Source organism: Lepidochelys olivacea (assembly GCF_965140295.1).
Source record: "Lepidochelys olivacea isolate rLepOli2 genome assembly, chromosome: 2".
Lineage (NCBI taxonomy): Eukaryota > Metazoa > Chordata > Testudines > Cheloniidae > Lepidochelys > Lepidochelys olivacea.
In genome coordinates, this window is record NC_140412.1 from 114,132,477 (window position 1) to 114,144,745 (window position 12,269).

Below are 12,269 nucleotides of genomic sequence, written 5' to 3' on the forward strand. Positions count from 1 at the left end.
CCCGGTGGATTCTCCATCACTGACAATTTTAAAATCAAGTTTGGTTGTTTTTCTAAATAACCTGTTCTAGGAATTATTTTGGGGAAGTTCTGTGGCCTGTGTGATTCAGTGGTCCCTTATGGAATCTGAGAATCTATGAAGGCATATACTAAGGACCAATTTCTCTCTCAGATATATCACTACAATCCCAATGATTTCAATGGAATTGCATGATTATAACTAAGGAAAGAATTTTACCCTAAAAATATTCTGGATATAGAAAACATTCTTGTTAACTATGACAATATAATTTTAAAGATTTTTAAGATTCCTGACATAATGTAAAATCTATTTTAAATTAATGTAATTTAAATGTCACAAATGACACCTTGCTGAGATTTGATGTATTTTATACACGAGAAATTTTCTGCCATGAATATTCATTACCAAGACAGTATAAAAATTACATTTGTTTATGTTTTGCCATTAAGTTAAAAATGATTAACATTTTAAAATTATAACTTTTAAGCATAATGAACTGTTTATCATACACATAATCACGGCAAACTCATTAGTACCAAAAGTGTATGTGATCTGATGGTAGATGACCCAAGATATTCTTTCAACATCAATAATTTTCAAGTATACTTAGAAAAGCTTACAAATTTTAGGACTGATGCTATACTTACTGTCAGGTACAGTGGGTATCACTATGAGTAGTCCCAATTAAACCAATAAGTCTACTCATAGTAGTTAAGCATTATGCCCAACAGTAAGCGTTGCTAAGAATTGCCCCTTAACTTATTGTTAATATGCACAATTTAACAGTATTGCCAATTCTAACAATATTATTGGGAGTCTCATGGTTTTTGGTGTCCCAGTTCTTGGAAGCAAGTGATTATGTGAAAATTTCAGCTTCTATTAAAAAAAAAAAAAAGTTTGTCTTCATGGTTGCAGAGATACATTTGAAAACATGAACCCCAAAGGATCATAAAACAGATGGCAAGTAAATAGAATTCCCAAATTTTTTTTAATCTAATAATTAAGCCATTTTTTTCCAAAGCACTGGGTTTTAACTGTTCCACAAATAATTGTATAATTTGTAACTGATAGATCTGTACTCATTTTGTGCCAAGGGATCATGTAGGGTTATAGCACCCCTTTCCACATAAAGCATAGATAGTGGGCATTTACAGCTGGATACTCTGGTTTCTTAAAGAGACAAATTTTGCAGCATCTTCCTGGAAGCATGGGAACAGCAGTGGAGCAGAACTGTATCCTGAAAATCATGTGTAATGTAGTAAAAGACATCAAATTTGTAGCTCTTGACCATAGATGTGTTTGTGTCCTGCTTCCTCATGATTCCCAGAACACAGCAATGGCAGCTCAGTAGGCTCTCTGCCCCATGAATATGCTCACATGACCCCATCGATGGAGAGGCTCACGCCCCCTAGGGTGGAGTACTATTGAACATTCTCACAGGACCCCTCTGATGGAGTGCTACAGGAATGTAGTGAAAGTTAAAGCTGCGTTAAGCTATTTCTACCAACATTTTCAGGACTTTGAGGGGAAACCTATTGTGTGTAATTTTTCTTCTTCATGTTTCTCCACTTCTGACAAGCCACACCTTGCTCTCCCAGCACATGGCATAAGGCCTAGATTATGAGTTATTATTTTTATATGACCTGGTAGAGCATAGGCAAATCTTCCCTTTACATGCCTCCCCATGATCTTTTGCTCGTCTGGAGCGTTTCTTGCCCCAGAATAGAATATAGGACCTGATCAAAATACTACTGAAGTCAATTGGACTATTTCCATTTACTTCATTAAGCTCTGGATATGGCCAATAGTCCTTAATCATAAAAGGATTATCATATTCTTATCATATTCTCCCTATGATATTTACCCTCAATTTAGGTGTATATTTTCAGTAGACCGGGGACTTGTCTTCCTGTTTACTGGTGTGAAACAGAGACAAAAAATGAATTGTGCATGCAAATTTCAGAGTTTGCACCTTTAGTTGTGCTCCAAATTAGGCAGTTAAAGGCAGAAGTACTAAGACTGGATTTACAAATCAATTGAAGATGCAAAAATGCAGGTACGAATTTTGTTGATGCAAGTTGTGATGGCAAAGGAGAGGCCATTCACACAAGCCCTTTAACAAATATATCTCTTACATTAATGTTTAGTCAAATGCTGTCATTTGGGCTCATGAGGATCTCCATGATAGTAAAGCCAGGAGAGAAGGTGGAAACTGTGGCAAAGTAAGTGGAATTTGTCCAGGTAGGAATTCTTGCCTGATATTGCTTCAGAAAGCAACAAAACTGAATACATATTAACCCTCCAACCCACACCCACCCCACAAAGCCTTTACTTAGGCATGATTTTAGTTACTTCTTCATTGTCCTCATGAACCCCAATCTCCCTAAGCTTACAGTTACAGTAGCTTTAAAAACATAAATATGTCCTTTAGGTTACCCCTTTATTTATTTTCTAATCTGTTAACACCCTGAATCCAGGGTATTTTATATTCCTATACAATATTTGGGGATTATTCATTTTACAACAACCCAAAAGAGGATATTTAATAACATTTTAAATAGCTAAGGAGTTGATTAATTGGGTTAGTGCCCTAATGCTGTATTTAAGGGTGGCCAGAGGGTAAATTCAAAAGACTTCAAACAAGGTTTTCAAATCAAGTGATGAGCTTTAGAATGAATTAAAAATGAATGGGATGCAGATTTCCCCAGGAAAATCCAATAATTTCATCAAGCCACTTCATTTTTTAAACAGCCTTTGAAATGGTTTCATAAACAATACGAGTTATTTTACAGAATGAAAAGATAAGTACCTGAAAATAATTACTGAAACTTGTTCCTTGACCACTACAGAAAATGATATCATATCCTTCTATATAATTCAATGTGCAGGGGGATGCCATGGGAAAAGCCTACCCTGCCATTGGAAAGGAAAAAAGTGTACATCAACTTAGCCTCTGAAAAACATCATTCATTCAGTGCCCTTCACAGTAGCCTTCAAAATGACAAAGAATAGCCCTTGGGTCAAAGAAAGTGAGAATTACTCAGCAGGGTTAGAGCACTCTCTTAGGATGTGGGAGACCCAAGCTGAAGTCCCTGCTCTAATGACTAATTAGTTATTTATAAAAAGAGGAACAGCTTCAACAAGAGAGACCCACACCAGAATAGCCCAGTGGTTAGGGCACTTACCTACAGGCAAAGGGGAGGAATTGAACCCAGGTTTCCCACATCCCAGGTGAACACGATAACCACTGCACTGATAATTATAAGGAGATTGCCACTGCTACCACCCTTCTCCTCCTGGCTAAAAGTTATGAGGTAGGACCTTCCTTCTCCAGCCTTTTTTGAAATCTAGCTGTTTAAAAATGCCTCCAATCGAAACATTTCAGGTCAAATGACACCCAAACTAGATTTTTTGATGTGCCAAAATTTTGGTGTTAAACACTTCTTTCTCAATGATTTTCCAGAACTGCCAGAGAACCAAAAAAAAAGCAGTTGTTCGCCCAAGTTTGTGGGAAAGATGCCACTGCATGTGAGAACATAAGGTCCCTTTGATTTCAACTGAAGGAGGATTGGGACCTTATTCAGTATAAGGCTAGCTGACACTCACTGCAGTTCTACTTCATGTCCCATGCCCTGTCTCAACCTCCCCCATGTCCTTATCCTGCCCCCTCCGATCCCTGCCAATTGTGATTTAATGCTGCTTGAAACAGCATTAATTTGTGATAGTTTTCTGTGTGAATTAATCACTGGTTCAAGAGTAGCACCTGCTAACTCTGAATATTTGTCCAGAGACCACACCCACTTTTCTTTGCAGTCGGTAATATTATGGATTTCTTTTGTATCTTTTTGTAATATTATTATATGACTCCATCTTTTTCTCCCAGAAAAGTGACTTTTGTAGCATTTTCAAATATAAGTTGCTGCTTTATTTCTGCATCTGCAGCTCACATTCTATGGGAACATATGGCCCCTTCATAAAACAAAATAAACAGGTATTTCACAATGGAAGAGGGAGAAGAGCTGTATGCTTGCTTATGGGGTCATATAATCAGCGGCTGTAAGTTGTGTAGCTCCACTGAAGTCAATTGAGCAATGTTGTTTTACATCAGCTGAGGATCTGGTCCCCAACGTGAGATTACTGATGAATTTGAGTACACTTAGATCTGAGCAGAACTTCAGGGCTGATCCAGTTTATAATATGCTCCATGGGTAAATCATAACCACAGAGAATAATCATGGCTTTTTGGAGGGAGCATTCCCTCTTCAGTGACCATTCACTCACCTAAGCAAGTGTTCTGCCCTGCCACCTTCTCCAAAGCACGGCCCCTTTCCTCTGACAAGACTTTACTCCCAGACAAGCAAATGAATTCAAGTGGGGAATGACACTGGGTGACCTCCTTGAACAAGCTCAGAAAGTCTCCATAGCAGCCTGACATGATGATGACGTCTTCCAAATGTCAATCAGCTTGGAAACACCTTAAAAAATGGCTGTGGTCCAAAGTTTACTGCTGGATTCTTTCTCTAGCTGAAATATCCATTCCATGTACGGAAATGCCATATAGGACACTATTGACCTTTATCTTGCTACTTATAGATGGACAGGTATAGGTCAATTGCTGGCAAGCAGGTCTGCCTGAATGTACCAATAAAGAGATCAAACATTACCTGAATAGTTAACACCCACCTATCCACTACCTCACCCAATTCACTGTGTTTGCAATAAGATTTCCCAGCACTACACGTTATATTTCTTATCAGACAGGAAAAACAACACTCCCCGCCTTAGATCATTAAGTATGAGTCACTAAATGGTCTGTCCCCTTATCAGTAATCACATATCATAATTTCTCCAGCCTGGAAGCTCTCTGCTTCCCAGATGGTTCCATCATTTAACATTTTTAAGTTATAGCCTTCTGTAAAACTACTAACATCTGAATAGGTCAGCGTGTAGGGTGAAAATTGGAGATGTTCTAGGGATGGCATAGGAATGAGGGGACGAGATACTTTATGTGATTAGTCAGTCCTAACAAATGTAGGCATAAATTTTCAGAAGCAGTGATTTTGTGTCCCTTAATTTTTGGATGCCCAAATGGAGACCTTCAAAAGGGCATGATTTTCAGAGGGCAGATGCTAAGAACTTGCACCCCTTTAAGGTATCTCAGGTTGGGCACCCAGAAATTGATGCACCCAAATCACTAGGCATTTAAAAAAAAATTAGGCTCTTTATAGTTTTAAAAAATAAAGTGAGAACACATTCTTGTGGTATGGAGCTGAGGTCCTTGTTTAAGCACATTTAGTTTTCAGATATAGCATTTATTTGCACATGGACTGATACAATATCAAATAGGCAAAAAAGCATTTTATATCTGTCTATAGTTTTATAATGTTCCTTGGCTATATTCATTGTGGCACAAGAGACAATTGAAGTCATTTGAGAAATATTATCCTTTTGATATGAGCATGTAACTAAGATGACTAGGATTGGCATATGTACATCAGTAGGAAGAATAGTCCTCTTAGTTTGGAAAACAGCTTTGTTTCTTTTTAATCAGTCCAAGAAGGCTTGAATAAGATATATGCTGGAGTATACTAATTGAACAGCATTTGGAAATTCACATTAGGGAATATTTATAATACTATAATTGATCAGTCTTTGGAAACAAAGATCACAAACAAATATTTATTTGAAAACTAATTAAACAAAGCAATGTGAAAAATAAACTATGAATATAATCTGATTGGAGGGGCAGATAAAGTTTGCCTTGCTTAACTGTTTATAAATTGTTCTTGAGAAACATACCAACTCCTAGCTATACGCAAATTATGTAATTGACTGTGTGTGCAAGCGGGCAACAATGCAGATAACAGCAGTAATGGTATAATTATAACTTGCAGCTGAAGTAGATAAATAAGACTGTTTGCTGTTGCCATTAAATTTAAGGGTGGAGAAGTGTAGCACTAACTCCATCTGCATATAGATAATAATAATAATAATAATTAATAATAATAGATTTAAAGGTCAAATAAAGCAAAGCAGCAGCAGTAGCATGCTGCATCCTATCCCAGCGAGTATCCTGGAACAAGACAATGACCGGATCAAAAGGGGATCCAACCCTGCTTGTAGCAGCTGGCAGGAAAAACACTATAGGCTGTGTTTGAATAGCCAAAGTGTCCACATGAAATGCATTAAATGGGAGGTAAACCATAGGTGATTAGAGAAGGGGATATTTCCTGTGCTCTAAGCATCACTTTAGTCCTGACTGCATCACTAAGTAGAGGAAATGACATTCTTTCCTCATTTCCACCTTGCTTCCCCTCTTCATGTACAAGGATGCAGTTATATACACACTTGCACAAAACACACAGCTCACACACATGGACATAGAGGAAAATACAGCAGATACAAAGCACGCAGAGAGAAAGAGAGGGAGAGTTAAAACAATGAATAATTAGAGTCCATTTTTCTTGGTAGCAAACAGCCACTCTATTCAGCACCACCTGAAATGAACAGCTCCTCATGTTCATACATGCTCTGGAGTCTTTCCCTGACCCTAAACCTCTCAGCTCTACACCAGTGCAGCAATTAAATTTTAAATAAGAGAAAAGTAATACCTGGTAGTTTCACAATTAAGAAACAGTACTAGCAATGGACACACAAAGAGGAGAGATACAGAATGGGGAATCTATTTCCAGATAGATTCCAAATAGGCTCCATCCAACATACAGTAAGTGCTTCTACTTTCTGCAGTGAAAACATTTGATACCAGAGAACACAGCTCTTACCCTGAATAAGCAATAAGTATACAAAGTAAAGGTTAGTTGGGGGGCCAGCTATGAATTAAGTGTTCTTGTTTAATTGCACCTTTAATTGCTTCATGCAAGCTAAATATACAATAACTTAAGGGATAACTATTGTACCACTACTTCCTAAAAATATTGAATATTCAAAGTAATTCCTAATAAAGTGTACACAAGGTTTGTTTGCTAAACCTAAAATTCAGCAGACAAGTTCAGAAATACTTTTTGCCACAAACAATTATATGAACCTTAAAAATATACAAACACACCATTCCTTATAAAGGAGAAGTTTTCAAAACCTAACCCTTCACCATACAACGTAATCAGATCTAGTAGAAGTTTAACCATCTTTAAAATAAAAACTGGTTCTTTGGAATACAGGTCCTTCTGAAATGAAGGGCCCTTGGTTTATGCATTCCTGGAAAACAGTCACAAAACCAAAACCAAAAGCTCAACAATGGAGTGGATACCACTGACATATTTCACTGAGTTAGCTCACTAACTTAAACACTAGTTGCTAAGCAATTTCTTTTTTTTTTTAAACTCAAACTACCCAGTGCCAGATGGATTAATGAAAACATCCACTTGCACTGCTTTAAACAGTTTTATTCTGTTTCTTCACAAATCTTTCCAGTGCTACTTCTTTGAATTATTCCCTTTAAAGGAAGTCCATTCCTGAGAGGTTAGAAATGTAGCTTTAAAACACATAAATTAAAAGGGGAACTAAATGTACTTATCAAATTTTCATAGGAATTACAGTAAAAAGAAAGAAAGAAAAAAAAAAGAGGACTATAAAGAACAGCATTCTACCTGACTTTCCGGGCCTTGCTGTAGTAAAGGCTGCAAGTCCAGCTCAGTGTAGAAATGTGAGGCACTAGGTGACCTGAAGGTACCTTCCTCTCAACTGATAATCTATTTATAACTCCAAGGCATAATGTCACCTGTGACAGTGAAGGCCAACATGGAGTTATTTTCAGCAATCAGGTAACCATGCACAGCATTTTTTCATTTACACCTCATCACTTCCTACACACCACCACTTCCTACCCTCCCCACGCCCCTACATCTTGCCTGTTTTCATTTTCAGTTCCTTAAAATCAGTGCTACTCACTGGCATCACTTTCCAACTCCTGCCTTGAAATGTCACCCAGCCAACCTAAAGCTTTATTCAATAATTTTAAAAAAAACTAATCATGACCAGAAAGGGATAATCACACTGCGACCAACATAATCAACCAGTCACAGTCAATGGTAACCACAACCTGCATATTACCAGTTAATAAGGGTGTAATTATAGTGAGGACAAAGGGGATGAATCTGTCTCACACCAACTTTCAGACTAGAGGAGAAAACAATTACATGTTTATCACCTTCAATTTGCAACCTGCTGAAGGGGAAGGGAGAGAGACTGCAACATAGCAAGCAGGAGCTCTCAGTCAAACCCTCTTCCTGCAGTGAGCTGTTGAATTGAGGGGCTCAGCTGAAGAAGGGAGTTGCATTGTAGGACCCTGCCAGGAGGGTCACTTCAGTGTACCCTGGTGGGAAAGTCAGGAGACTGCAGCTGAGACTCCTCTCTAAAGTTATCTCAATTCCCTCCCTCCTAGGTAAGGGGAGCCTGGCTCGGTATGGAGGAAACTGAGTAACCAACCAGGAGCAGCTGTCTCCTCCTTTCCTCATTTTTGAGGGAAGGTAAAGGGAGGATCATCATGGGCAGGAGACCCTGAGGAGGGGAATGGCCCAATGGAGAGGGGAGGGGAACAGTCCTGGTGGGAAAGGACCTTGAGGATGGCAGGAGTAACATGAAAGGGGATCTGGGAGGGAACAGGCGTAATGTTGGAGGGACCTTGAGGACAGAGAGACAGAAAGAAGAGAAGTGAAAAAGGAGCTAGAGGGCAGCTCTGGAGGCAGTGTCTATGTGGCAGGGAGGGGGAAATGACAGATGGAAGCAGAAAAAAGAGGGGTGAATTTGGGGAGCTGGAGGGATGAGAGAAGACCTGGGAAAGGTAGAGCAAATAAAAAGGATGTGACACATTGAAGGGCAGAGAGAGGGAATGTCAGGGTGATTGTAAGAGAACATGGGATCTCATGGGGCAGAGAGAGTGGAAAGGATATAGGTATAAGTTATAGATTAACCTTGGGGACAGAGCCATGGGAGGAAAGACTGGAGAAATTATGAGTGGGAAAACGGGGTCATTTCAGGGAAGGAATGAATGAATTTGGGCAGAAGAGGAGACTAGTGAGAAGTCAGAAGGAAAAGTAGTTTGCTAGGGAGGGACAAGAATGATGGGCTATGATAAAGGGAGGAGATACTAGGGGTTGAGGAAAGGAAGGATAGAATGAAGAGTCTGCAGAGAGAGAAATGTAGGGTTGCGGGGAGAGAGTGTATTATTGGAGAGGATAGAAGGAGAATTAGGGGCTTTAGCGGAGAGGAGTGGAAAGGGACAATGAGAGTTTGCAGGGAGAGGGAGGTGAGAAGGGAAATTTGGCAGGAGGGAAATAGGTGTTGGGGACAGGGAAGAGGAAAGTGGGATTTGGGAGTAAAGGGGATTGGAGAACAGATGGGGAAGGAGGAGCATGGTAATAGGAGGAGGAATGTTTGGGGAAAGGAAAGGAAGAAAGAATGAGGGATGTGGGGCTATTTGGTAGAGAAAGAGAGGAGACAGGGCTTTTGGGGGGAGAGAGTAGTTTGGGGGCAGAGGACAGGGAGACTAAGTGGTTTGGGGGCAAAGTGAGAGATTTGGAGGGAGAATAAGGGGCATAGAGGAAAAGGGAAGGGTTTGAGGAAAGGGGGGAATATGGTCTTGGGGGAAAGGAAAGAGAGAATGAAGAGTTTGGGGAAAGAATGAGGCGTGAAAAGAGAGGACATTCTGGAAAGCTAGATGGAGGGAATGTCTGGGGAGAGTTAGATATCTAGAGTCTTATGGGGGAAGATGGGAGATAAATGAGGAAAGATGTATTAGGGGTGATTGTGGTACTGTGTACGTCTCTTTCCCTTCCCCCCCCCCAAAAAAAAAAAGAAAAAGAACTTTGAGGGGGAAATTACTCCACTGCTTGCTCACTCCATGACAGGAACTGAACGCTGCCACCGCCACGTCTTAGTCCTCCCCTGCTGCCCAGGCATGCTGCCCCCTCCCGCCAGTTCATTTTGTACTGCACCCGCGTCTGACGGCTGGGGGGCGAAGGGAGGGGAGAAATGCTTGTGTGACCGTGGCAGGACATGTCAGGGTTTCACAGCCCTTCAGCAGCGCCCTGCACCCAGCAGACACAAAGAGGCAGAGTGGAGCAGAGCAGCAGCTTGAGGATGGGGAGGGGAGGGGATGGGAAGGGATGAGCATTGGGGCGTGTGTCTATGTGTGTGCACTGTGGGGGATGGACAGGGAGAAGGGGTCGCTCTTACCTCGCCCAAGATTGAAGGAGATCCTGGCCTCTGCGAGGTAAGGGGTGTCACTCTTGGACCTGACTCTCCTGATGGGTCTCCGGTCTATCTCCTCCTCCGAAGATGCCGCCATTAATGTGGGTACGGTGAGCAGGGTCGCCCGGCGAGCTGATGAGGGAGAAAGGAGAGAGAGGTGGGGTGGGAAAGAGGAAGAGGAGGGAGGGAGGGAAGAGGAAGAGGCGCACACACAAGGAGGGGGAGGGGGAGCAGAGGAAGGGGAAAGAGAGGAAAAGAGAGAAAGAGGGAGAGGGAGGGAAAACCCGTTAAGGATCTCTGGACTGGAGCAGCGAGATCGGGAAACGCTGCCCTGCCAGCCCCTCTCCCTGCAGCCCCAGGGCAGGCTGCCCTTGGCTGAGGGGGCAGGGCCAGGGGTCACCCAGCGGGGCTCATGCAGGCGCCGCACAGCGTCCACCCCGCAGCAGGGAGGGCAATGCCCCAGTGCTAAAGTGATCCATTATTGCCAGCAGTTACTGGCTGGGGACTAGACTGGCCAGTGGGGTAGGGAGGGAACCTCAGCACCGCCCCATTGATTCGGGGCTGGGAGCTTGGTGTGACGGAAGTGTCCTCTTGGGGGAGCGAGGGGGTGCAAGTGTGGGAGAAAGAGACACACACACATCCCCTCTTCCCTGGGCAAGCGTCCAGGCTGCTGAGGCACGCGGAGGTGGGGATGACAGCACCAGTGCCTGCTGGTACAGCTGAGGAGGCGGTGAAACAGGACAGGCTGTGACTCTAAGGTGACCTGTCATTACAATTGCTGGAGAGGGACTCGCTTTTCCTTTTAATCAGTTCGTGTTCTAATATTTATGCTCGTTCCATATAATCCCTTTTTTACCAAAAAAAAAAAAAAGAGAGAGTTTGCTTCTTCCACCCCGTTTCCTATAAGCGGGGAAAGAAAAATCAGCAGTGTGAGGACCAACCACAACATGCACCAGCACCAGCTCCTAGAGTAGTTGAAAACTTTTGACAATATTTCAGGATGTGCAGAGCTCCTTGAAAGTTCTGTGTATAAGGTTAGATTTGGGGAATATCTTACTAAGACCCTCTTCATTGTTGGAAAAGCTGCCACAAGACTAAACTGCTTAACTCCCCAACCCCTATGCATGCATACATTTTCCTTTCTGTGGACAAATACACTGACAAAAGTGGAACCATTTATAGGTAATATATTTTGCAAGTGCCTAAGTGACCTAGGAGCCTCATTTTCATTTATAAAAGTGACTTAGGCCCAGATTCTCAAAGGTATTTGGGTGCCTAACTCCCACTGAAATCAGTGGGAGTTAGGTGCCTAAATACATTTTGGGATTTGGGTCTAAGAGCTTGGGATATAGGCTTCTATGTCCTTTTGGCACTTTTGAATATTTTGCTCTGTATCTATAAAGCATAAATGCCCTTAACCTTATTTTTAGAGACAAAAAATGGTTTTGTAGTTAAAGCATTGGACTGGGACTCAGGAGATCTAGGTTTAATTGCCAGTTTTGATGCAGACATTCTCTGTGGCCATAGGCAAATATCTGTGACTCAGTTCTCCAGCTGTAAAATAAAGAGAATACTTCCTGTCTCCTGCCCTTTTTTGTCTTGTCTATTTAAATGGCAGGGGCTGTCTCTTAGACTGTTTAGCACATTGGGTCTCCAATCTCAGTTGGAATCTCTATATGGTACTGTTAAACAAAATAATAATAATAAATGCTAACTTATTATTAAAGATAAACAGAATAGTAGACTATACACATTATTTTCTCACATAAATAGTAAAGGACGAGAAATATGAAAGGTAAGGGAATTCAGCGAAGTTGAATTGAGTGACAGTAGGTATCCACATGGTTATTATAAAATGTATATTATTGTTTATTGTGTCAGTTCATTCCAATCAACCCGTCTTTCTTCAAAGAAAGTAACTGAACTACTTGTAGGTAGTAAGTTGTTCATTTCTCTAAATTATTTTATTCTGAATTAGTCATCAGTACAACCAAACAAAAACCTACTATCCAGTTATGTTTTAAGTTTCCCCCATCCCT

General features: G+C 41.2%; 1 protein-coding gene and 1 long non-coding RNA gene across 4 annotated transcripts in view; one reads left to right on the top strand and one right to left on the bottom strand.

Annotated features, from left to right (window-relative positions):
* The window catches only part of PHACTR1 (phosphatase and actin regulator 1), a 430,561-nt gene that overhangs the window by 407,702 nt on the left and 10,590 nt on the right, over nt 1–12,269 (bottom strand). For all 3 annotated transcript variants that reach the window (XM_084619601.1, XM_084619600.1, XM_084619598.1), the window contains exon 3: nt 10,216–10,362. In XM_084619601.1, coding sequence (XP_084475727.1) covers nt 10,216–10,362 — 147 coding nt within the window. The remainder of the gene's footprint in view (nt 1–10,215; nt 10,363–12,269) is intronic.
* The window catches only part of LOC311516005, a 28,807-nt gene continuing 26,701 nt past the window's right edge, over nt 10,164–12,269 (top strand). Inside the window, exon 1 of the long non-coding RNA XR_014710288.1 lies at nt 10,164–10,252. This is a non-coding gene — a long non-coding RNA (uncharacterized lncRNA). The remainder of the gene's footprint in view (nt 10,253–12,269) is intronic.